Raw genomic sequence first — 26,597 nt, 5'->3', positions numbered from 1 at the left:
AGATCTCACTTGCTGACAAGTACTTTCCCTGCCCACTTGTCAGGGCGTCCTCTGTCCTATTTACCTTAAAACCCTTATCGTTGACTTTTTGTGGGCCCTTTTCATTGCGCTATAATCACTGGCTCTTAGAATCCTCTATGTCACCTGAATATATTAACTTCTACGCAGTCTGGGCCCTGAGCATCATCCTGCTGGTCTGGACCACGAGTAAAAGGATTCAGAAGCCTGGGCCACCCTGGCTATTTACCTATGATTCTGCTCAGACAACAAACATGAAAAATAGGCCAGGAGGAGAGAGGCGGAGATAAAATTCACATCAGAGGTATGTTGTTGATGTCATCTCGATTCGTGAAATAACCAGGATAGCTAAAAGATAAAACAATTATATTTTTATTTATTATAAGTGGTAAACTCACGAAACAGGAACGAGGAGTCCAAGCTCAGCTGTGCTGTGAGGGAACCACACAGAGCGAGCACCGTTTTTCTCTGGGTCCCAGAAAGCCACACCCTAACTTGGTCACACCTCTTAAAGATAATTGGTTTACAAAGATTCCCCCATCAGTATGTGGTTCCTTGCCTGGTACAAATAAGACTTTCTGTCACATTTATCTTAACCAAAGTTTCTTTATCTAATCAGAAGTAAAACTACTTGAGTTAATTCAAGAAGAAGTAAAATACATTGGAAGGAAATGGGGGTGGTACAGATTTGATATGGTTTGATTGATACAGTTTGAAATTTATTGCCATATGGTAGTGGTGTTGGGAGGCAAGGACTTTAGGATATGAAAAGTTCGCTAAGTGGTTAGGTTAATTCTCACAGGACTACATTAATTACTCTTAGGAGTGGGTTGCTAAAAGGAGACTGCCTCTTGTCTTTTAGACACCTCTCTGGTCTCTAGAACTAAGAGTTTCTAAATAAATGCTTTTTTGGTCTTTTTTTTCTTTTCCTGCAAAAATATTTTGCTCATTTGGGAAAAGCAAAATCACAGCCTTGGCCTTATTTCATCTCACTCCGTATAGGTTCTGATAATTAATCTCTGTAAATATGACTTGACTAACTCATTCCCCATAGAAAACTTCTGGGACCATCTACTGCCTATAAAGTCCTAATTCCTTATTATAACATTCCAGATACTTCAATTTAGAAGCTTTCGGCCTTCCCATCCCATTTTCTACATGGGTCTAAGCAGCCCCACTTGCTACAATGTTGCCCCAACCCAACGGGTCTCTCCAGTTAGATCATGGACCTCTGAAATCATTTGTTTCTGGTCACAGGAATAAAATGTATCCTCCTGTCCAATTGCAGCACTGCTGTTTTCTCAAATGGATGAGAATGCATGTCACTCTCAGGCTTACCCATCTTCATTGAACAGTGTGAAGGAACTAGGAAGCCATTACTTGAAGGCAAAGACAGAAACCACATCATGGGTAGGAGATCCTTAGTGTTATGATTGTTTTGCTGGCCTGCCCTGTCACCTAGGTACCTTGTTCTTTTAAGAGAGAAGCTCTGTCCACTCCCAGTTTCTCTCTCTCTCTCTCTCTCTCTCTCTCTCTCTCTCTCTTCTCCTCTTCCCTCCTTCCCCCTCCTGCTGGTCTTCTGAAGAGGCAGCTTTCTGTCTCTCTTCCCCTTCCCTTCTCTTTCCTCTTCCCCCCCTCTCTCTGTTCCTCTATTTCTCTCTCTTTCTCTCTCTTCCCCCATAACCCTCTACCCTTATACCCTCCCAATACCCACTAAATAAACTCTCCATATCCAAGCTCTCTCTGCATGGTGTATCTGTCTGTTCCTTACCCGCCGCGGTCCCCCACATCAGCAGTGGGGCCTGCCAGGGTCAGTGGCACTTGAAATCATAACACTGAGTCCATGAATGATTCTGTGGAGCAGACTACACATCTATGGCATAAGGGAAGGAAAATCTTTATTGGATTAAGTCTCTGAGAGCAAGCCTCATAACAGTATTGAATCTTCTCCAATGTTACAGCACATCTGAGACTGCTCCATTTTATGACACTTTCAGAAAATGGTCCCTCTGTCATCTGAACCTCCTGACCTCACACTGTCTGTAGTACTTGCCATTTAATTCTTTAGCCTCATGGGCTACAAGTGTGTGTTTTGTATCCTGTTTTGGGCTGTAAATTTTTGAGAGCAGCTATGGAGGGATTTTGCTGTACTTCTTTCTTTGCTAGGTGGACTTCGAGACAGCTACCCACTATGCACTCTAAATGGAACTGTTACCTAGTGAGCTGGGGTGAACAGAGCAAAGGAAACCTGACAGGCTGCAGAGGTGGCTTTTGCAGAGGATGCAGGTTGAGTTCCTGGCACCCATTTCAAATGCCTGAAATTCCTGTTCCAGGGGATTCAATGCCCTCTTCTGGACTCCGTGGGCACCTCCATCTACATGTAGAGATACTTTTTCCTTTTTTTTTTTAATTAAAGCACACACAAACACACATGCACACATAAACACACACAAATTAGAAATAAAGTTTTGGGCTTTTTGTTTCTTTGTTTTTTATAGAAGAGAAACTGAGTACCTTATCTTCTCCTTTGGGTTAAGGAGATCTCAAGAGACGGTGCTACCTGACTTAAAAAAAAAAATCCCTAGTCACACTAACTGAAATGTACCTCGACTGTAAATATTTACGAGCCCATAGTCACCTTAAATGCCAAACATTATAACCACTCCCCAAACTACAACCAAATCATTTCAGTCCCAAAGGTTCCAAAACCCAAAACTGATGATTTATAAGGTTTTAGAGTATTTTAAATTCTATATTTTCAAATATAATGGTTTACTCAACTTGTGCGTGTGCCAGTGTGAAGGGCACGGCCTGTGGGCTGGAAAGTGTTCAGCGATGACTTTGATGCCCACACCAGATTTGTCTTTCATACGCTTGGTTTAATCACTCAAACACTCCTTGTGATATAGGACTAATATCAAAGCTAAACAGACATTTCACTGAGCAGGGAACAGAAATGCTGCTGCAGGTTCCACTGGGGAATCTTTTCCAGTGAGGACACTCTGGAAGTCCTTCAGCTGTGGCGGGCTAGAAGGATAGCACTGATGGACGTCCTTGAGACCATAGGCCAGTGGCTATCACTAACTGGTGGGCCTCTGCGGGTCTGGTGACAGACAGTGCCAGAAGTTCCATGGTCACTGAGGCCAGGGCCGTACACAGTCTCAAGCCTTCTTGCAGGTGGATATCCACCCAGAGGCTAGAGAAGCTGTGTCTCTGGGGCATGGCAGTGTGAGCCTAGAGCCCATTCACAATCTCCCAATTTTCCATTCCTTTGGGTGATAGTTTTGTGCTATCAGTACTCACTGTTTGGGGCTAGCTCACCAGAATTTCAACTAACCTTTTTGGGGGTGGTTCATTAGCATATTAAGGCCTGTTCTGGGCTTGGGTTGTAATTGAGCTGGCAGGTGGCCTGCCTGGAGCTTGTTTCTGTGACAGTTAATTTCTATCTCAGATGCATCTCGTTATTCCAAGTCACAAAAAAAAAAATGCTTACTAAGTTACACAAAAGGTTAAAAATAAAAGCTTATATTCCTAACACCAGCCAATTGGAGGTGAGCAAGGGTGGAGCCACTTAGGAATCAGGACCATGGAGGTTTTGTTAGATGCCAGGACTGAGGGAAATACTAACAAGAAGGCAGTGCCCTGGGCATCACAGACCAGTAGAAGGAAAGCAGAGAAAGTGTGTGTTGCATGCTCTGCCATTTGAGATGTGGTAACATATACCAGGGGAGACGTTAAATAGGGAACTAGATAAATGGGTTTGAACTCAGATAGCGAGGAGCAGAAGTGTAAATCTGAAATATATTGACTGGAGTGTCGGCAGAAGATTAAATCATACTGGGAAATTGGTGGAGTTAAAGGATGAGATCTTTAAAACTCTTAGGGCTCCTTCTGGGCAGGCAAGCCTGCTAAGCAGACCAGGTAAAACAAGAGAGTGGTAGGTCCAGGGGAGAGAGCATTTTAAGGAGGAAGAAGAAATCTTAGGATGAGCTAGCATTGGGAAGCAAAATGTCCTCTGGCCTTCCTAAGGGCAGAAGGCAGCAGGGTTGACTCGCAAAGGCAGTTTCACTGAATGGGAGCCAAGTGAACGGAGTTGGAGATAGCTGGGGGTTGGGGAGATAGCACTCCACTTCAGAGATGAAGGGCAGGGGGAGGCAGCAGGACACGGAGCAGAGGAAAGCTTCGAGGTGACTTGATGCAGATGAAGCCCACTCCCGTCCAAAGAGGGAGACAGATCAGAGACAGACACTTTTAAGGAGGGTCGGAAGGAGGGCATCCGTGGTCATTGGAGGTTTGACAGGGGCAAGTACAACGCTTTTCTCTTCCTTGAAGGTGGGTGTAGCATCTTGTGGTCGTGACTGGAGTGTGGAAGCACGCTGCACGGCTCTGCAAGAGGTCGGTGGTGCAGTCCTGAGGCTGCAGGGCCTAGGGACGAAGAACTCACTACGCGTTTCAAGAGAGAGAAAGTAGAGACACATCTTCAACAACTCCTCCCAGACAGAAAGAAGCGTGGAGTTGGGGGTTTTCTGCAGGGATTCAACACGCTCTCCGCGGAGCGCGCGGGACAGGCCGGGCACAGGTTCAGAGCGCGCGGAATCCCCGGGGAGCAGGAACCAGGCCTCGGCCGCTCGGCCCCTTTGCATCCCAGCGGCGCTTTCTCCTCCCTAGCGAAGCCCGTCCGCCCCTGCGCCTCCTTCGCCCAGAGCTTCCCAGTCCCGACGTCAGCCCCACATGTACCAATGAGCTGAAGAGGAGCGTGTGAGTGACGGGAAAGACAACCGATGGGAGCATGGCGGACGGCGGGACTAGGCACCCGCGGGCGGTCGCGAGTGGGGAGCGGCGCGGCGGGGGGCGGGACGCGGCGGGATGGGAGGGGGACGGGAGGCCCCTCCCCTGGTGGCGGCGGCGGGCTTGCGGAGCCGCAGGAGTTTAAGCACGCGGGAGGGAGATGCGACCGCCGCTTGGGCTCCTTGCAGGTAACGCGCCGGGTAGCCCGATGAGGGCCGAGCGCAGCTGCGGGGCGAGCGCAGTTGGGCGCGGAAAGGGCGCGGGCTCCCGGGCTCTTGACAGAATCACCAGTCCAACGCGGCCCGGGGGCCTGGGGGCGGCGCCCGAGCACTGCACCTCTACTGGAGGAGTTAGCTACGGGACCCGAGCTGCCACCCGCGGACGCGGGCCCCGGGCACCGTGCGCCCCGGTAGAAGCCGCACCCCGGACAAAGAGCGCGCGGTAAGGGGTGCGCGCCCCGGGCTCAAGCTCCGGAGCTGTCCTGCCACGGCCGAGGTCCCCGCACCATTCCTGTGCCTGTCACTGTCTGACCCAGCCGCGCAACAGCTTCGTGACCCGGGAGTGCACCCGGTGCAGCGGCCACCTGGCCGCGGGGTCCCCGTGCCTGATCGCCAGCTGGCCAAGGCACGGGCGACGGCTGGACACAGCCGGTAGCTTGGCCGCCTGCCCAGGGTTACGCGGCGAGTCACCCTGCCGCGCTTGGAGTGCCAGCTACTCCGCTCTCCGCTGAGGAGCAAAGCCTGCACCACTGGCCTGGGAGCCTGGAGCGACCGAGCTGCCACGAGTTGGGGAAACCAACCGAGCAGGTGGAGCAGCTACCGCCTCACCTCCGGCGAACTCCACGGGGAGCCTGAGTTGTTGGTGTTGTGGCTGTGGGCTGTTTGTGTTTTCTTTCTGTTTTTAACTACACACAAAAGAAAGGAGGAGTTAGAGGAAAGAGCTAGCCACTGAGTCATCCACACTTCGCTCTCTCCCCGGGAACAGATGGATGGAGAGAGTTCCTTGGGAAACAATTATAGTCAGGATTGACGAAATGCCCTCATTGTCCCCTGTACCCCACCCCCAATAAGCTGCGCACCCCAGATAGAATGGGGTGAGGCGGGACGGCCCCGCCCAGGTGGGAAAATGGCTACAAGCTAAGTGGAAACTTTCTGAGGCAGAAATTCTGAGTGTGAAACCTCCCAAGGGCAGCCACTTGAGCATTCTTGAGTTAAGGTGGGTCACAACAGGATGGATGCACCTCTCTCCGCCTTTGGCTCAGGCTTGCAGAGGATGGCTGGCCCCTTTGCCTTGGACACTCCCTGTGTTAGCTCTCCCTGCAATGTTCTGGTCAGAAACCACCACATTGTTTAATTTGATTTTCTGAGGCAAGGTCATGCTCCTCCATTTTGGAGGGCAACTGGCCATAGATGCATTGCCCTTAATGTGGAGAACAAGAGCCTTTCCAGGCCTGAGGTAAATTCTGCTGGTTTTCCACAGGGTGAATTGTCTAGGTTGGGTCTGCTTTTTTGCAGCCTGGACTGCTGTGTTCAAAGTTATTAGGGGTTCGTGGTACACAGTTCCGTGAAATTTAGCCTTTGGGGAGGCCCTGTTTGATCTTTTGATTGACAGATGGATTTGTTTTAACATCCTGAAAGTCTAGGCTTAACATTAGGAGTTTGAGAATCAGGGCTAAAGACTACTGGTTTGTTCCACACTGAACCACTCTCAGGGAGCCAATTCAAACAGGAGTTCAGTAGTCATGAGAACACCAGCTTTGTTAGGGTAACTCTCTCTTTTCAGACTACTCGTAGTAGGTTCTGTGTAGGTGGGACATTACTGAAACTGAAGACACAGAGTGAGCTGCCCTCCAAGGTGTGGCTGAGGAGCCAGTGCTCCCAGGCAGGGCTTTACCTGGAGAAGGCCATGCACCACGCCTTATTGTAGAACAAGGGTCATTTCCTGGTGGAGGATGGGGAGTTGGGATCAGGGTCGTTGTGCAGTAATACAGTTTGTATAGGGCACAAAGATGCTTCACCAGGGATGCCCAAAAGAAGGGTTCCCCTTTTGGGAGTACATCCTGTCACCTGATGGGTTCTGGCAACGTAAAGATGGCAACGTAAGCATTAAGACAGGGATCAGGGACTAAGAACTGATCAAAACAGTATGGATATGGAGACTAGCTGTTTATACCACCTCACTCAGTCCTTACCATACCCTAAAGAACACAGTGGTAGCCGGGTGGTGGTGGCGCACCCCTTTAATCCCAGCCCTTGGGAGGCAGAGGCACACGCATCTCTGTGAGTTCGAGGCCAGCCTGGTCTATAAGAGCTAGTTCCAGAACAGGCCCCAAAGCTACAGAGAAACCCTGTCTCGAAAAACCAAAAGGTAACTTATTCTACAGATGAAGAAACTGATCTTTAGGAAAACAATGTAGCTCAGGGAAATGTAGCCACCAGTTCATGCTCATCTGTCTCCTTGACCTTTGCTATGGACTCCTGTAGTGGATTCTGAGAACATCACATAGGTTTCTAATGTATTGTAACCTTTCTTAGCCTTTGCTGATAAAAGTCATAGTCTGGACTGTTCTATGTATGTGAGCACGTATCTGTTAAACATATGGGAGCATCTGAATCTTTTCACTGCAGAGCAGAGACGCTTCCATGAAATGGCAAGAGCCAGTGAGGTCTAGATTAGGGTAAAGGACACAATGCCTGCACAGTGCTCCCCACAGGGAAAGAGAAGATTATTTGACATCAACTCATCCACTCCCTGACTTTCCCAAAGTGGGGACCTGACCCACCAGGGCACTCCAAATGTTGGGGTCCGTGGACCCCTCTACATGTGTATGGCTTGTTGCTTGAATGATGATTGGCTCGGGCTGTGAATATGAATAGCCAGGAAATGCACAGCAGCTAATTTAGGAACAGATTATTTCATCAATCAGTGAACATAAGACCATTTGAACTTCATACTAAACTGTGATTTCATATTTAAATATTTCAAGCTCAACCCGAGAACATCAGAACCAATTATGTGACCGTTTATGGCTTCCACATAGTCTGTGGAAGTTGCTATGCCTTTAAAGTTGGTATAAACCATTTGTTTTCCTGCACACTGATTTTCTAAATAGAGGAACACATTTATTCCTTCCATTTTTAACGCCATAGCGTCTTCCTGGGTACTCAGTCTTGTTTAAATTTTGAGGTGGCAGGAGTAATTTCTTTAGCTAGAATGTAAAACAGCAATCAGGGTCTTCATGATGACCTGACTGCAATTAGGATTTGAACAGTGGTTTACCTTTTCAGTGGAAAGAAAAGAAAGCTGCGGAAAGTAGGTGGACTATTCCCCCAGTGCTTGCTACGAGCAAGCCTTACATCAGGCAATGATGCTCAGGGGACAAGCAGAGAAAGGGTTGCAGGCTTTTGTGTCTGGATTATAAGTGCGACTCTGTCTCTGGGAAGGGTCAGGCTGCCACTGAAAGGAGTGCCCATCGATCTGGCTCTACCTTTATTCAGACAAAAGACTAAAAGAAAAGAAGAAGAAGAAGTCTGTGGCGTGAGGTTCTGAGACTCCTATTTGCCTGACTTCCTGTGGATCTAGGTATTATTTGGAGATCTAGAACCAAATATAACCAAGCTGCAGCCTGGCCCAGGGGGCAAGAATTTTCTTTCATTGGCTTAAAAGCAGAATGGAAGTTGTTCTAGGGAGGACCAGAGCTTTTACACCAAAAAGCCAGGACTAAGGGAGATTTTTACAAAGACTGTCAAACTTGTGGAAAGTATAATGATAGTTTGCCTTCTCCCAACATCCATTAAAACCCCAGGGGCTCTATTCAGAAGATGTCTCTATCACCTTGGCCTGTGGGGGCATTTTCTTGATTAATGTTTGATGTCGAAGGGCCCAGACGACTGGGTAGTGCCTTCATGGACAGATGAGCCTGGGCTGAGTAAGAAAGCAGGCTGAGCAAGCTCATAAGTAGCATTCCTTTATGTCCTCTACAGCTAAGTTCCTGCTTTGAGTTCCTTCCAAGCTTCCATCAGTCATGGGCCTACAAGTCAAATAACACCTGTCCCCACCAAATAAATATACCCAGTGACAGCTCTAAGATAGGCAGTGCCGTGTCCATCTCGCAGCGAGGAAGGAGCTCCAGAGAGTTTAGTTACCTCTCTAAACATACAAGATTGAACGGAGCATCCTGGCCAGAAGGCAGCACTTGTGGAGGATGTGGTGGGAATAAGAACAGATAACCTGATTTGCAGATAGTTCATGTTTGAGTCTTGGAATTGGCCCAGGCTGTCACAAAACTCAAAGTCTCATAGTTGGCCTTGTTCCACAGGAAATGATAGAGACTCATACAAGGCCACACAGGCTGTGGCAAAACCACTTTGTCTGTTTGGAGGTTTGTATTTCTGACTTGGCTTTTCCCCGTACTGGCAGTCAGCTCTTTGGGTAGAATTGAGGCAGTTTAGTTCTTTCTGGGACCTTCCAAAGAAATTGGTTCTTCTCTCTCTATGTAAACCGTAGTTCAATCAATCACTGTCATACGCCCTCACCTCACGAGTCCCCTCTCTAAGATTTTCTACTGACTGACATCTGCCCTTGTGTCTACACACATATTATAAGGTCTGTCAGAGCCGGGATCACAGTCATATTTCATAAGTATGCTCTAACTCCCCGCCCCCCAGTGTGCCAACAATGAACAGTTACTGATTTTTCTGGGTTGATGAAGTTGATCATTAATTTTTTTTTTAAGCCTAGTATATCTGGCTCTGAGAAATAAGAATGACTTGCTTTATGGGGCTAGTAAACATAGGATTCTGTTAAATCAGAATTTCTGAAAGGAAGCATTAGAAACCCAAGGGCTTCAGATTTCATAGGTCATGTTAGGTTTGGGAAATCTGCCTGAATCCCAGGTCGCTTCTCTGCCCACTGAAGTTTCTGCCCGACTTAACACGTCTAAAGATCACCTATAAAATCACAACATACCCACCGATGTAGCTCTTGCTTACAGTAAAGATGTTCACTGCAGAAGTGTGCTCAAAGTTATTTATATGATGTTATTTCCCTTGCAGATCCCTCAGCATAATGCTGCAGCAGGAGGCTGGCAGCCTGCAGTTTGCAAGATGGCCGAGCTGGATGCTGACTTGGACCGCATCGTGCCGTCGTCTTCTGTCCTTTCCCCTTCCTGGGCTAAGCTAGTAGTAGGATTTGCTTCCCTCGTGTGTTTTGCCAGGAGCTATGATGGCGATTTTGTCTTTGATGACTCTGAAGCTATTGTTAACAATAAGGTTTGTGTCTTAATCCTCTAAGAAACTTAAACATCCCGTTTGCTTATGTCTTAGTAATCATCCAAGTTGGTATTAATTCTCTGATAAGCTTGGGGTTGACTCTTGGTCTGAGTCTCACTTAAGATACAGAGTTCTCATTTCATTTTATGTATTAGCTCCTAAATTTATTACCTCGGGTGTGCAGCCCCTGTCTGTGCTGAGGAGATCCCGTCTGCACATGTATCAGAGAGGTCATTCTGCTGAGATTATAAGACCAGGGGTGTTGCAGAGCAAAGCAGATTGAGCACTTCAGGTTTTATGAGACTTTTCAGAACTGCGAGAGGAAAGAAAGACTCACCCATTTGTTCTAGTGATGGATGGATCTAATCACCTATCAAAGTGTGAGGCTGTGACTCTGTCCAGTGTGTGAGGGCAGTGGGCTGACAGCTGCTGGACAGAAGCCATGTGCTGCTGAGGGGTACAGTGTTCCCACTCATTTCATGTTTGGAGACTCAAGTTTGCTGACCATGCAAAATCCTAGTCCACCTTGTTCCCCAGTTGCCGCTTTATAAGGTTAGGAGAGTAGTCAACCTTTTTATTGTCAAATGGGAAGGAAAAGATTCAAATGGGCCCAAAGACAGTGAGAGTAAGGAAGTTGGAGGCAGGCAGAACGGGGTGCTCAGAAGTGGCATGAGGTAGAGCCTTGTGATCGTCTTACTCAGCACACAGGTTGCATTGCTTACCTTTGGCTGGGACTTGAAGGAATGCACCTACCTGTCTCTCTGGGGCATGTCATTGAAGGAGCATTTGCAGCACCATTGCTGCATGCTCATAATAAATGAAGGCCACTGAGATGACCCAACAGGGTAAGGCATCTGCCACCAGGCCTAATGACCCCTCCCTTGCCTTTACCTGCCACCCATGACAGGTGACTCCCTAAGAGGCAAGTCGCTCTGAACAGCTGTGCCACATTGATAACTTGAGAGACACAAAATACCTTTTCCAACAAGGGTTCACCTCTTTAAGTTCTATGGTTGTGGTGACTTTCATCACACCTCTACCTGGGTGTGTGAAGGGTTAATTCAGAACCTGTGCTGGAAAGTTCCATTGCGCTGGGAAGATGGAAGCCTGGCTGTGGTGTGTGGAGTGTTCTGATGATTGCTGTAGTTATCCTCAGGCGGGAGGTGGACAGGCGTCTGTGCCTCTGCCCAGTGTGGTTTGAGCAGTATTTTCTGTAATGTCACCTCTTGCCAGCCCCCCTATTCTCCTTCTTTGTTGAGTGGAATGCACACCTCCACTCCTGAAGCTGTGTCTTCATGATGTCAGCAGGCGGTTGCTGGGGGAGGGAGTTGGATTCTATTTTCTAGATGCTTCCTTGGGCTGAGTTGCCATTTTTTGTTGATCTCTTGAGTCAGTGCTGTTAGGAGGGATTTCAGATATAATCTAATGTTCCCATAAATCATTAGAAGAAAAACTTGACCTTTCCCTTGCACACTCTGCTTCATGTAGGCTGTGCCTCGTTAAATATTTAGAGCTTCTTTGGTGTTCGTTTCTGTTCGGAGGGAGGATGAGACACTGCTCCCAACCACCTCACAACTGAACAAGCCCTTTTGTGGCAAAACACAAGGGCCTGGGCTCCCGCTTTTGTCCCTGAGTTAGCAGATGGATCCTGTAGTCTGTGCAAAACATCCAACTGTCTCGTTGGGAGGGTGCTCTACATTTTTAAGGCCACTAAAGCTGGGAGAAGGGAAAGTCACATGAGAATCCAGTGATCGACTTTGTGTCTGTTCCTCCTGAGGCCTTCCCTGTGAGTAGGCACTTCATTCATAGCAAGTACGAAAGTCCATATTGCAACGTGGGTATTTATTCTTTGAGGCCATCTGTCACTTAACCAACTCTTCTGTGTGGGAAGGAAACTGTAAGGTGTGTGTGTGTGTGTGTGTGTGTGTGTGTGTGTGTGTGCGCGCGCGCGCGCCAGTGCCTGAGGTGGCAGAGGCCATCGAATCCCCTGGAAATGGAGTTGCGGATGGTTGTGAGCCCAGAATGGATGCTGAGAACCAAATTCAAGTCCTCTGAGAGAGCGGTATGCATTCTTAGCCACTTCTTCTGAGTTTGAGCATCCTTCTGTGCTCAGGGGGCAATTTTTTAGAAAGGCGGTAATGGTGTAGTTTCTCCAATTAGGTACACCCACCTGCTGGATTTCAGGGCTAATCATGTGAAGATATAGACCAAGAGTTAGAAGGAGTCTTGAACCCCCCAACATGGGTGCTGGGAACTGAACTCAGGTCCTCTGAAAGAACAGAACATGCTTTTAGCTACTGAGCCATCTCTCCAGCCCCCTTGTTTGATTTTTACAGCATTTAGGTTCATATTTTAAATGTAAGGTAAAATGCTTGTAAGCATGCTTGGTATAATATAAGGCCAAATTATCTCAGCAGAGAGAGTTTTGTTTAATATTTAATAATTTTTTATTTTAAAATTGTATGAAATTTTTTTCCTCTAGTTTCACAATCTCCTTAACTCATGACCAAAAGTGGAAATTTTCAGCATTATATTTGCCCATACTTGGTTAAATTGGATGCTTTTCTGATACTTCACCTTATTTAATTGACCATGAAAGGCTAGTAGTGGCCTTAGGTTGCCGAGTGGTCTGTTCTTTCAGCATGTTTTAAGCACCTTCTGTACTTCAGCTCATGTGGTCCTGGCCTTGTGGAGCGCCAGTCTAGTGATGGAGATAATTAGTCCACAGCTGTGAGTGACCGGTGAGCCAGGTGTTATGGGTACAGGTATGAGATGCCGTGGAACCCACAGGAAAGGATTGAAGTCCACTTGGGATGGCAGAGGGTTGAAGATGACCGTCTAGGGCAGATTTGCCTATGCAAAGCCTCTTGGGAGGGAACTCAGGAGCGTTGGGCAGAAACATGGAGTTAGGCAAATGTGTGTAGAGGCTATTGCAGCCCTAAGAGGACCTTGACTTTGACCCAGGAAGGGAGATGCTATTGAAAGGCTTGTAACCAACTGGATAGTTATAGTTAATGTGCATTTAGAAGTACTTTGTGTAGAAAGTGGGAGGATATGGTGGCTCTTTTAAGAAGCTTGCCCATATCCTGGACAAGAGATAATGGGGGTGGGGGGAGCTGGGCCTGGGGCTAAGTAGAAAGGATGAAGTGGGCAGAGTTTTCAAGGCTTTGGGGCAAGATGAGGGGAGGATCTTGACTCCTTGTCCAGAATATCCCATTGTGTTGTCCAGACGTCCCATTGTGTTCCTGCAGGACCTTCAGTCAGACACACCCCTGGGAGACCTGTGGCATCATGACTTCTGGGGCAGTAGACTAAGCAGCAATACCAGCCATAAGTCCTACCGGCCACTTACCGTCCTGACTTTCAGGTAAGGTGTAAGAGTAGAAACAGGAGCATCATTGGAGGTTTCCACATGACATCGCATGTGGGGGTTCAGTCATTAGTTTTTAGGTAGGTGGAGTCCATTTGTATTGTAAGATTCTGTGCTTATTTCAGGTCTTAGGAACTGTGCCACAGGAAGGTTGAGAGGCTATGCCTGAGGAATCTCCATATCAGCTACACAAACTAAAACTGGAGTTATGCAGATATTGGCCTGGTCCCTGTGCAAGGATGATGCTCAGACCAGCAAAACGTCTACGTCTCTCTGGTTCTCAGAGAGCCCACCCTTTACTGTTTGGGTAGCAAAGCAGCAGGGGAACAATACAATATGTATCAAAGCAACACAGGCATCCCATAAAATCATGTTTTTTTTATGACAAAATTAAGTTCTTAATCGTCCTACCATTACCAAGTCAATATGTAAAATGAAAATGAAGTTTAAAGATGACTTCTAGTCCCCATTAGCTAGAGTTACTAGTCACATAACAGTTCTTATACCTGTTTCTGGGATACATTTAAATTCTTGTGTATAGATAGCTCTTGCATTTAAAAACAATTAGAACCACCAGCAATTGAGAAGTAGTCAAAAGAAAGACTCACACTAACAGTAGAAAGGTATCCTGCAGATGAAGACTGGGGATACATAATGTTAAAGCTCTGTGTGTGTGTGTGTGTGTGTGTGTGTGTGTGTGTGTGTGTGTGTGCGTGTGTGCAGAGGGTTCTGTGGATATCTTAAATCTAGCCCCCTTTGGGATAGCCTTGAAGGATTTGTAATTTATCTTGTCCTTGGGAAATAATCCCTTAAACTTAAAATAAAAAGGTCTAGCTCTCCTTTTGATTTTCCTCTCCCTGTATTTTCGGTGCCTTCCCCTGTGACATGGCCATTTCTCCCACTCTTTTCTATGGATAATTGTTTTCATGGTTTCCTCAGGCTTCTTAGCTGGACAGGTATTATTGCCTTGATGCTCTTTTCATGAAGGAGGCACCAAGAGCCTTCAGCAGCCCCCGTTCTGTTGTGTGTGTTTCATGCATCCTCTCTGTTGCAGGATCAACTACTATCTGTCAGGAGGCTTCCATCCCGTGGGTTTCCACGTGGTCAACATCCTCCTGCATGGTGGCATCTCTATCCTCATGCTGGACGTCTTCTCAGTGCTGTTTGGAGGCCTGCAGTACACCAGTAAAGGCCGGAGGGTACACCTGGCGCCCAGAGCTTCCCTGCTGGCGGCACTGCTGTTCGCTGTCCATCCAGTGCACACTGAGTGTGTGAGTATCCCCCACGTGTGACCGTCTGCATGTGTGTAGGACGTGTGTGTGCTATCTGCTTTTCTGAAATGGGCTCTTCGTGTGTTCCTCATGGTTACAGAGCACACATCACAATGTTTTCAGGAAATACCTGATACTTTCCCTGTTAGATATTTGATGCAGTGGGTTCTAGGTCAGAGGACCCTCTCTTTATGGGCAAATAACGGCTACCAAACTGAGAGACTGTCTCCTCAGAGTGTGCTGTGGTCTTGGGTGGCACTGTCTATCCTGTATGATAACTTCAAGGGCATAAATGTTAATGTTGCCTCATTTTGCAGCCTAAAGACCTTCCTCAGTCCTCAGACTGGGTGGGGCAGTTTTTCTATTTATTTTATTTATTTTTGGAGGGAGATAGGATCTTATTATGTAGGCCCTGGTTGGCATAGAGCTCCCTATGTACACCCTACTCTAAATTACAGACATCCACTAACCCGAGTGCTGGGATTAAAAGCATGCACCACCACACCTGGTCTGAGGCAGTTTTTCTGTGGTAGCTGACTGTATGATTTACAGAATCCTTTCTTATATAATTAGCATAAAAGCAGTATGACATCAGATGGTCTGGTACAACTTTATAGGCAGTGAGAATCCCAGGAGGATAAAGAAGAATGAGTATAGGGTACACTGAAACTCTCAGGTTCCATGGTCCGTGCAGGTGCTGGGGAGCTGCTCCTGAAGCTTCCCTCCTCCCTCCCTGGGTATCTTCCCCTTAATACTCTCTGCCAGGTGCCTAATAGCAGTGACAGGAGTCAAGCCTGCTGCCCTGTGGCCGTGTCTCTGTGCCTGGGACATGAAGAGTACACTGTAGACATAGACTGTTGAGATTTAACTGGACACGTGTGAGGTCGCCAGGAAACCCATGTGCACACCTGAGCACTTGGAAAACATGACGGGGTGTGTTGCTGAAGAGATTGGATTGGTCATTCTGGGAGCACCAAACACCTGGGTTAGAAGCTTCATAGGCTATTCCTCTCACAGTGGGCCTTGACCTCTAACAGACATTTAAAGGCCTACGTTTAACTGATTGCCCTATTGAGAGCCTTAGAGTAAGTTCTAAAATGTTAATCAGAATTCGTTTTAGAAATTACGATTTCTCATAATATTTGTTCTTTGGTTTCAAGAATGCTATGGAATTTTTATTGTTGTCTTCCGTATCTTTTGTGAAAGGCTGTGATTGATGCTGCCGGAGCCCACTTTAAACCCTTTGTCTCTTATCTGTGCACAACCATGGCCAAGTTAGAATGGGTTGCAGCCTCACTTCTCTGGTCTAAGCGTTTGTTGCATCTCAGATGCGGTGTGTGACACAAACAGTGCTTTCTGGGAAACCCCTTATTGACTGTTTGCTTCTTGTCTAATTGGACATAGTCGTAAAACCAAAATAAAATCGAATGATTAGCCGGGCGGTGGTGGCGCACGCCTTTAATCCCAGCACTCGGGAGGCAGAGGCAGGTGGATCTCTGTGAGTTCAAGGCCAGCCTGGTCTACAAGAGCTAGTTCCAGGACAGGAACCAAAAGCTATGGAGAAACCCTGTCTCGAAAAAAAAAAAAAATTGAATGATTAACCAGAGGTTTTCCAAAGTTAAGATTTTACATATTGAAAACTTGATGTATAAAAAGGTTTCAAGCCCTGGGTATGCTTACACATGTTTGAACATGGACAAACACACACAGACACACATTGCAGATCAATGCAGTTTATCTGGTAACCTTTAGAGGCCCTGTTTCAGATCTTTGGAAGGAATTGATGGGAATGGAGAGATAGCACAGTTCATAGAGTCCTTGCCGTGCAAGAAATGGAGACCTGAGTTTGGCTGCCAGCACCCACAGTATACCCGGCATAGGGTGTGTGCCTGTGGTCCTAGTGATGGGGAAGGAGAGACTGACTGTACTCAGGGCTGCCAGCCTAGCCTAATTATCTAGTTATGGACCCAGGAGAGATCCTGACTCAACCAAGATGGTCCACCACTGGGAAATAAAACTCAGGGTTGGCATCTGGCTTCCGGATGTGCACGCAAACGCGCGCGCGCACACACACACACACACACACACATAGAGGGGGTGGCTACCCATGGGGAGAAAGGAATATTTGAAAATTCTCTTCCTCTCTCTGCCATTCCATAACAGCCATTTAAACTCAGATTTCAGAAAGTAAGGGATAGTTAAAAATTAGCATTCACAGACAGATATTTTGCGTGTTTACCTTTCATTAATTTGACACACTATCCAATTTCCTCTTATCAGCTTTCTCTGCTAATCGCTCACTCTACATTTTTTAAATGCCAGCTTTAAATGTGTGCAAAGAGCAAAGCACCTGGAGCTTATCTTCAGGAGGCAGGGGGATGCCTCATAGATGTCCTGCCAGGACAGGAGAGAGCTTCTGTGGTGTGGCCATGATAGTCCCACCTTGTGGCATAAGGACAGGGCAGATTGGAGTAAATGTGTGTCTGTATATATGTTTTAAAAGGATGGAGTAGCAGCATGAGCCCTACCAGGTTTTAATGACATACATTTCTTTTCATTAATATGAATGTATTTTGTGCCTTTACCCCACCTCCAGCCTTAATACTGAAGATATTGTTGCACACTGTTAATAAATACTTATATTTTCTCTTTTATGTTATTACTGGGTTTTTTTTTTCCTCTATTTTCCCCCCTTGAGACAGGGTGTCACATAGCCATGGCTGACTTTGAATGCCTGATCCTCCTGCCTCCTTCCAAGTGCTGGAATGATAGAGGTGTTCCACCATAACCAACTTAAGCACCTAACATTTCCTAGCCGTCCAATGTGCCTAGGGTAGAGGGTTCTGACTAAAGCCAAGGTGGCCCCAGGCAGCATGGGATCAATTGGTCACCCTTCAGTCTGATCCCTATCTGGATTCTGATTGGTAGGGAAATCTTTACAACCAAATTGACTTTGCTTCAGATGATATAACCAAAATCAGTCAACACCCTCTCCCCCAAATATGCCATCTCAAACCACTCTGGGTTGTTATCAGGCATGTGAGGCCACTGACAAGATACTGATTCCTAGGAAGGGAGAGGAGCAAGAACAGATATTGCTAGGCCCTGATCTGGTTTTGGCTCATCTATCAGAATTAGATATTCCCCAAGAACTCCTTGAGGACATGAGGTCCCATTGTGCTCAAAGTGTGGCTAAAGATGACAAGTTGCCTGGGTTCTGGTCTCTTCAAGACTTCTACCCACTATTACTGAACCCAGATGTTTGCCAAGGATGGGACAAGAGACAAGATACAGTCTTTCCATCTCAGGATGGTCTCAAATTCACCTGTAGCTATGTAGATGGGGCTGACAAGAAGAACTCTTGTCTTTCTGCCTCCACTTTCAAGTGCTGGGATTGTAGGCATGAACCATCATACTCAGCTTCAAACACTTAGCCTTCAACACAAAGGGGATTAGTATGGCAACCCTTGCCCACTTCCTTCCAACCCCCAAATTCTTAATTCTTGTCCCTCATAAGGAAACTTAGATGCCACCTGTTTAATTGATTGAGGAAGGGTATGTTGATTTTTTTCCCCAGAAAAATCTTGACAGGAGTGTTTGAGGTACCCTGAAAGAAAACAAAAACTGTTGGAAAGTTTACCTGAAAAATACATATTTTGCAAATATCAATAAAAAAGAGAAAAAGAAAGGAAGGAAGCCTTGTCCTTCTTGTTTCCGCTCTCCAGTGGTTAGATATAGCCTGTTCTTGGATATAGCCTTGGACATTCTATCCTGTGAGCTCTCTCTTTAGTTAATACTCACTGAAGTGCTGAATCCTTCATTAAAACACTTGCCATGGGTTTCTTTTCCATTTGTTTTCATGTCAGGTAGTATAACCTTCATCACTCAGAAACTGAGGTTGTCTTTAATATTTACCAGAATAAGGGCCGAGAAATTGTTCAGCTGCTAAACACTGAGCTCACAACCAGAAAGAAGTACAGTAGTTTACCAAAAGAAGAGCTTTCCTTTAGAAAATAAGTTCATTTGTTTCAAGTTCACTTCCTGGTGGTTCTTTGCTTGCATTTTTACTACCCTGATAGAAGCAGCTTCAACAGTCTGGTCCTTTTGCCTTTGTCCTTGACTCTTGCCCAAACTACCCCTTCCCCTTCAGTCATTTCAAGAAGTCCTGGTTCCCTTGCCTGCCTCTTCTTGGCTTGCTGGTCAACATTAGGTTCTGAAAGGGTTTGGGGTCCGGTCTGTCCAGAGCCACAGCTCTAACAAGGTCCTTTTCTTGTATCCCAGCTGGAGGCCACAGAAGCAGAACCCTACCTCCAAGGTGTCCTTGGTCCTTTCCTGCCTCCTACTTTGTCCTATGTCTAGAAGCTCTCTGGAATTCATGAATGGGACTAACAGGGAGCCACACTTAACATGTGCCAGGCTTTGTCTGTAGCTGCATCTCTGATTACTCAGTGTGTCCTTGATGGACTTACCTCTGAGTATCCATAACTCATTATGTATCCGTTTAACCCTCTAGTGAACTGCCATGTTCTCTTCAGGCCAGATAATCTTGTTTTGGCCCTTGCTTCCTGTACTGGTTAGTTGTTATTTTGTGTGACAACAATACCTGACAGAAGCAACTTGAGGAAGGAAGGGGTGAGTGTGGCTCACAGTTTGAGGGCACCGTCCATCATGGAAGGGAAGGCGTAGCAGTAGATCATAAGCTGGTTGGGCACATCTAATGAACGATAGTGCCTAGCTCACTGTCTCCTCTTTATTTAATTAAAGTCGCCAGCCCCTAAAGTGGTGCTGCCCACATTAAGAGTGAGTTTTCCTTAGTTAACTGGTTATGAATTCCTTTACAGAGGGTTGTCCCCGGGCTGACTGTAGATTCCATCAAGTTGCCAAGATTAACCATCACACTTGCCTCTCTGTACGTCTCCTCTCACACAGACTTTTGCTAAGATAGAGACTCATCAACTCATTCTGTCCTCTTAGCCCTGCTTGACATCATAGATGTCCCAAGACACCTCACTGGGCGATTACAGCTACAGTGGACACCTCAGCCTTCCATATGTGGAAGGAAGACGATTAAAGGCATTCTTGTTTAGCTGTTGACCATACAAGCCCTTACAAAACATACGTATGTGTGCTAATTTCCACAGGCGTAGTATTTTATCTGTCCTTTGAGAAGTGATTGGTCTTCCATTCGTTAAAAGGATTTGCCACATTTGGGTGCCAGTTAGTAAAGGATACCCCGTAAACTAGAGCAGTCCTCATGAGTAGGATTCTGTGTTTTCCCTTATATTTGGAAAACAGTTACTGGGGCAATGTAACTGGAAGAAGTGAACACACACTTTATACAGCTTCGTTGTCACTAGTTGGGACTGAGAGAGAAAGGATGGGCATTGTGCTCTGTTCCATCTGATTGGCCACTTCAGAAGCATCCTTACTTGCAGTTTGAGTCAGGGAAAAGATGGCAGAGGCAGCTCAGAGTCGTTAAGCCATTTTCTTTCTGCCTAAACTTTTAACATATTTTGTATTTTTATGCCCATTGTGTTTCCAATCAGATTTAAATTTTTTAATTAGTTGATTAATTAGCTATTATGTTTATTTGTGTGTGTGTGTGTGTGTGTGCACTAGCATGCATGCTTGATGTATGTGCATGCCTAATACTGGGGGATGGGGCATGCATGCCATGATACATATGCATGCTAGAGGACTCCCTGAAGTTTGTTCTCTCCATTCTTTTCTGTGTGGGTGCTGGGGTTGAACTCAGGTCTCCAGGCTTGGGCAGCAAGTGCCTGTACCTGCTGTTCCATCTTGCTGCTCCCAGGATGCATTTTTTAAATACTGTGCACTCTGAGCTTATAACACTTTCCACTGAAAATCTCCTGTAGAACACGAGAAACCTGGGTTGCTGGTGTTCTTGAGCACAGTGTGTTAAATAACACCGTGTGCCCAGAACAATCTGTTCAAATAGCCTGGCTTCTCTTAAAGCAGTGAAGTGAAGTCCTGCACCAAGAGGGGTACAGAGAACAAACCGGCTGTAAGATAACACCGCCAGGTCTGTACAGCACTGTCAACACGATGTCATAGGTGGTGGGGTAAAGTCACTTGTTTTGTGTCTAAGGAACGTTTTGTATATCCAAAAGTTAGGAATGCTTTAATGTTTTTATGTAAATCTTTCTCCCCCTTCTTTTAAGGTCGCTGGTGTTGTTGGCCGTGCAGATCTCCTGTGTGCCCTGTTCTTTTTGTTATCTTTCCTTGGCTACTGTCAAGCATTTAAAGAAAGTAAGCATCATGTTTGCCTTCCTCATTTGCTACCTTCTTCTTATTTCTGTCCTTTGGAGCAGTGTTAAACAGATGGTGAATTAGTCTGTTCATATCGGGTTATCGTTTGAGGCACAGTAGGTCAAAGGTCTAGACTCTTCACACGTGTGTTCATTTCATCGTCCCCTTGATGCTGCTGCATTTAGATCAGTGGTACAGAGCTCCCATACCAGGGTCCAGGTGAGTAGCAAAGCTTCAGCAGAACTACTGAGGCACTTTTGATAGGGAAGGGGTCTGTTTTATTTCCTGCAGAATTACACAATAGCACACTGCCTAGGAACTCTGTAGAGGTCATATGTGTTTATGACCGAGCTGTGCCATCATCATTTCCAAGGGTGGACTGAACCGGTCCTGTAAGAGTCTTTACTCCACTGTCCCTCCTCCTTCCTTGTGTATAGGCTAAACCTGAGCTCTGGTTGTGTCTCTGGTTCTCAGACATGCAGCTCCATTGTGACATAGGAGAAGGGGGACTCTGCCCCCGTGCTGGTAACGTCTGTGCTGTGTGGGTGTGACCATACCCCACACCCTTGTGCTGTTTTTTTTTTAATCATGCCGAGAGAAAGAAACACTGAATATCAGTGGATTTATCGGAGTTGGGGACAAGTGAGTGGAATAGCTTCAGGTGCAGAGAAGAGCAAGGGACCGCTTCACTTCTTGAGACCATAGGTGAACCCGGCAGAAAGACATAACCTCCATCAGTTCCCCGTGCAGGGTTTCCCACTGTGACAACTCATGGGTATATGATATGGGGAGGTTGTACCTGCCCCAGTCTCACAGCAAAGCGGATAGAGATGGTGCCACCAATCATGTTTTCTGTAAGATTATGACTCAGGAATGGTACAGGGTCTCCCCCTCACGGACATGGTTATTACAGATAATGTCACTGCATGTTCTAACATTGGCAGTCAGAATCTGCAGGAACACAGGGTAGGAGCTTCTCAGCATTCACACTTTTTCCCCAAGGAAATTAAAACTTCAGACTTGCAGGCGTTTTTTTTAGAAATGTCGCTTTAAGTCATCATTTATTAATTTTATCCTAACCTTATTAAAGCAACTAATTGCAATTAAGAATGGATTTGAGCCATCAGAAGTGCTTTTTGAAGAAAGTATATTAAATATTAAGTACTGAATATTAAACATCGATAGATTTAACATGTAGGATGCACCATATAGAACCTCCCACTGCTTTTAAAGATTGCTCTTGTGACATCATAGGGAAAATCACAGCACTAAAACGCCTTCTAATGAGTGCATTGATAAATTTGTCAGGCTTTTGGATGAAGTGTTTTTTTCAGAGTGTTGAGAAAAAACTAAAGCTACTTTGTATTCACTTCCTGGATTCTTCACTCTCCTGTGTTCCAGTTCATGAATTTGTGCATTAATATTTATATCATATATGTGTATCTGTTTTGAGTTCCTTTATATTCATAAAATTGTTTCTAAGGGCCATCCATACAAAAAGTAATTGGTTTGTGAAGCCTTTAGAACTGGGAGTTTAGCTTGGTAGTGAATCACTTTCTGAGCATAGGCATGGCCCCAGGTTCTATTCCTAGTGTTGGAAAGGCAAAATCAATACACATGGAATCTTTAGGAACTGATGGTGAGGGTGAAGGGACTTTGGTGTGATGGGTTTTCAGTTAATTCATACTTTGATTCCTAGGAAGTCAGTGAAGAACTGTTTCATATATACTTCAATATACTTTTCATTTTTGGTCCAATGACACTATTTATCATTTATACTGTATTTACTTTAGCATGAGAAAGAGGCAACTATGTATTTTCAATAAAGTTAACCTGGACTTGTTTCATGTTTGTAGATCAGTAGCAGCGGTGGCGCTGGTTCATGTGGAACCCTGCTAGGATTATGAGTAGGTATTGATTTGTTTGACTTTCCTCCAACAGAGAGAAGACAGGATAGGTGTGGGAGCCTTCACAGAAGCCCTCTTTGCTGATTAACTTGAACTCATTTTAAGACAGGAAAGAGTAGATCAGATGGAGCCTTTGGAGTTGCTTATACTTTGTGGTTACTTGGTCTATGGGGAGTCTGAAGCTGAGTAGTTGGTGGACTCAGTGCTTTGATCCTGAAAGTTACTCTCAGCCTTGGATCTATGCATCCTTTCTGCATGCCCTGGCATACTTGAGTTGGAGATACCATAGTTACTGCAGAGTTTAAAGTGGGTGGTTGAAATCGCCGTCTCTAGAGTCTTCATCATGGTGAATTAATTCTGCTGCTGTTTGTCTGTGCTCCTAGTTTTCCCGTCTGCAGAAGGATGGAATTCTGCCTCATATTTCAATGTCAACTCTATAGGTTCCAAGTAGTCTGAGAGGGTCTCACACTGATTAGTTTCCTTGCAGGGAAGCCCTTCTCTCACTTGAGCTAGGTCATAGACCTGACCCCCCTGTAGTCACCTCAGGACTTTATGTCCTGATGAGCAGCCTGCCTTACTCCTCTGGACCAGGGGGATAATCCTGCACCAGCCACTCGGTCTCCTCACACTGCTCCTTCTAGCCCTTGTGTACCAACTTCTCCCTTGTCTCTTGACGAAGGTCCTGTGTTTCCAGTAACTTTTCTTTATTTCTGATTTCCTTGGCTCTTTTCCAAACATGTCAAGAATAGAATGTTCTGTTGGAGTACCTTGGAAATATCTTCAAGCGCCTTAAGAACTGATGTTCAGGTCAGCATTTGTCTTACCTAAGACCTGTCTCTTGTAAGAGGCGTACAGAGTCCATAAACCTCAGAGGAAGAACAGGAAGTTCCCTCTGCATGAAAGATGTCGGTGAAACATGCTTGTGGTCTCTGATACTGTTGAAAAGTATCGCAGGGGCTCATCAATTTAGATAATTAATTTCGTCACCCATCAGTCACGTTTTAAAAGCATTTCTTGTACCAGGCCCTGCATCTAATGCTGGGATTACAAAACCTAGGAAGACCAAGTCTATACTGCCCTGTGGTGGGATATAGCCACATGTGTTATATGTATATGTGTATACACACACACCGTACATATATATATATATGTATACTTTTATATATATTTATATATAAACTTTTGTTTCACATGCTGGAGATCATACCTAGGGAATTTACATAGGCCAGTCAAGTGTTCTACCACTGACTTACGCTAGCCCCAGTCCAGCCTGTCCTGATTAGAATACAGCTGGCATTATTTAGAATGCCCAAGTTGCTGAGCGAGTTCCTTTTCCACTCTTCCTGAACTGGTCCTCCATCTTTCTACCTCACATGTACTTGAGAAAAGATACCTTTTTTGTGGCATTTGCAAACTAGATGGGGGTGGCCTTTGCACCCCTAATACTTTGGCATCTTCTTGGGTTTCCATCAGTCCGCAGCTTTTCCTATTAAGAGGCATTTGAGCATCTAAATTTCCATGTGTCTTAAATCATCACAGTGTTCTTTCCCCTTGCTTGTCAGTTCAGACGAACCCAGGCCAAGTGGTCCCTATGGCCTCATGCCATAGCAAGATGTTCTGCCTGTGTTTGTAAGTACAGCAGAGAAGTAAAACTCTTTTGTAGTAGAAGTGGAGTTTTTATTGGAATGAAAATAATCATGCTGTTTAATGTTGAGGCTTAATGTTTACAGCAGCCAGCTTAAGGACGTGGTCTTTGTACTTTTGAGAATTTGAATATATAAAGTCAATAAAAAGGAGGTCCAGTTCTTGTTACATGTAAATTTAGCATCCGGGAGAGGATTTTTACGTTGGATCTGAGTTAATACTGTTTTATAAGGGAACAGAAATGAAGTGCTCTGAGTTGGTTTAACTCGTTAGAAGGCTCTCTGAGAGGCTATAGCTCCTTTTGGTAACCTCATTAGCTTTCTTTATAGGCACAGTCTGTATTATTGTAAAGTCTGAACAACATTTAGCTGCCTGAGTTTATTAGGAGGGAACTCTGCTAGGCTCTGACATCCTGGCAGTTTCAAAAAATGGAGGGAAATCTCCTCACTGTCATTCCCAGGGCTCTGCCAGGTTTTCTCTTTTCTTTTCTTCTCCCTTGTGCTTTCATCATACAAGCGCTTTTGGATCTGTTTTTTTTGTGAAAATGTTCTTATAAAGGCAACAGACAGTTACTTTTAAAAAAAATCATTAAATCAGATGAGTTGAAGGTACGTGGATTTTTTTTTTTTTTTTTTTTTAATGCCCAAACTAGGAAAGTGCTGTTCTGGTGAGATGTTTTGTCAATACCAAAAGCTCTTTTAAAGGCTGCTCGTGTGGACGGAACACAGGTATGCACTGTACAGTAAGTTTGCTAGAGTGGTGTAAACAGTTCCGTTCTTCAACCAATGCCTTACACGAGGACCGGAAGTTTCATTCACATTGGGAGGGGGACTCTTCTTCCAGAGAGGGCGGTCTTGCTACATTGTTACAGCATATACTCACAGGACCGGAATTCTTATTCACCTGGGGGGGGGGGGGCTCTTCCAGAGAGGGAAGGTCTTGCTACATTGTTACAGCATATACTTACAGGACCGGAAGTCTCATTCACATATGGAGGGGGGCTCTTCCAAAGAGGGGCGGTCTTGCTACATTGTTACAGCACATACTCAGCTCAGCCAAATGCCAACGAGATCTCAGAGCTCGTTTGTTTTTAGTCGTTAAGCCTTTTTCACTCTGCTGCTGTCCTATTGTAGTTCAGCCAGTTTTCATTCCCTTTCATTTCATTTAAGATACATTTTTTTCTTTGACTTAGAATCATGATGCTTAAAAAACTAAGCCTAGCCACTTGGGTGGCCCACACCTGTCACCTTGTACTCTGAGGCAGAGGCAGGGGATTACAAGTTTGAGGCCAATAGTTAATTGCCTAACTGTGTCATGGAAATATGGAAACCTATTTTTAGGTCTGAGGTCATTGCCAGTAGACTGTTAGGAGTGGTATTCTACATGCATTTTCCCTCTCTGCCTTCATTTTCCCCCTTGCTCAGATTTCTCCACATGGTCCCCTGTTTGAGGACCTTGAGTCCAACTCTCATTCTATGCGTGGAAGCAGGCTTGGTTGGTTCCACACTTGGAACGTGAGTCTGATGCTCATTGTGTAGCTCTGGCAGCCACAGAGTTGTGACCACCTGTCGTGGTGGCACGGTTCCCACACACACCATGATGTGCCAGTTTCGCTTGGCGGAGCTGCCAGGCAGAGGGTGGTGAAGAGGGCTAGCTTGTACAATGTGCTGCTTTTGCTGAAAGGAGAGCTTCCCTCTGGAAGGGGTGCCAAGTCGGAGGCACATGCTTCATTAAATTGGTCACATCTGTTGGCACTTGTGGGTGTTAGTGCTGACAAGTGTCTTTCTGCTGGTTGGAGGTTTTCCCTCACGCCTTCAGCATTTGCCTCCCTTAACCTAAGGGACTGATGCGACTTAGATAATAGAGACATGGGCCGAGGCAGGGGGAGCGTGATGAGGCACACCCTTCACGTTCTGAATCTTAGGCTGTCAGTGTTGGTTGTGCCTGGTAATTGTCCTGGAGAGTGATCTTACTTGAGGTGAAAGATACAGGATGGCTACAAATGGTTCTGTCCTGCTCTCCTGCAGTTTTCTGAGCTTGAGCTTAAAGTTTAGTAGTC

General features: G+C 45.7%; 1 protein-coding gene across 3 annotated transcripts in view; it reads left to right on the top strand.

Moving 5' to 3' along the window:
* The first annotated feature begins 4,892 nt into the window (after positions 1-4,892).
* Tmtc4 (transmembrane O-mannosyltransferase targeting cadherins 4) overlaps positions 4,893-26,597 on the top strand; it is a 59,121-nt gene continuing 37,416 nt past the window's right edge. For 2 of the 3 annotated variants that reach the window (XM_041676529.1, XM_041676514.1), the window contains exons 1-5: positions 4,893-4,994; positions 9,861-10,076; positions 13,328-13,443; positions 14,501-14,717; positions 20,900-20,987. In XM_041676529.1, the coding sequence (XP_041532463.1) occupies positions 9,912-10,076; positions 13,328-13,443; positions 14,501-14,717; positions 20,900-20,987 (586 nt within the window). In that variant the 5' untranslated portion in view covers positions 4,893-4,994; positions 9,861-9,911. Of the gene's footprint in view, positions 4,995-5,369; positions 5,613-9,860; positions 10,077-13,327; positions 13,444-14,500; positions 14,718-20,899; positions 20,988-26,597 lie in introns of those variants that run through there. The other variant, XM_041676521.1, reaches the window with a different exon arrangement.

Source organism: Microtus oregoni, unplaced genomic scaffold (genome assembly GCF_018167655.1).
Source record: "Microtus oregoni isolate MIOR12 unplaced genomic scaffold, Mior012 000001F_ref0000356, whole genome shotgun sequence".
In the NCBI taxonomy this organism is placed as follows: domain Eukaryota; kingdom Metazoa; phylum Chordata; class Mammalia; order Rodentia; family Cricetidae; genus Microtus; species Microtus oregoni.
The sequence above is the reverse complement of the archived record's forward strand: the minus strand, read 5'-3'. Positions and strand labels throughout refer to the sequence as shown.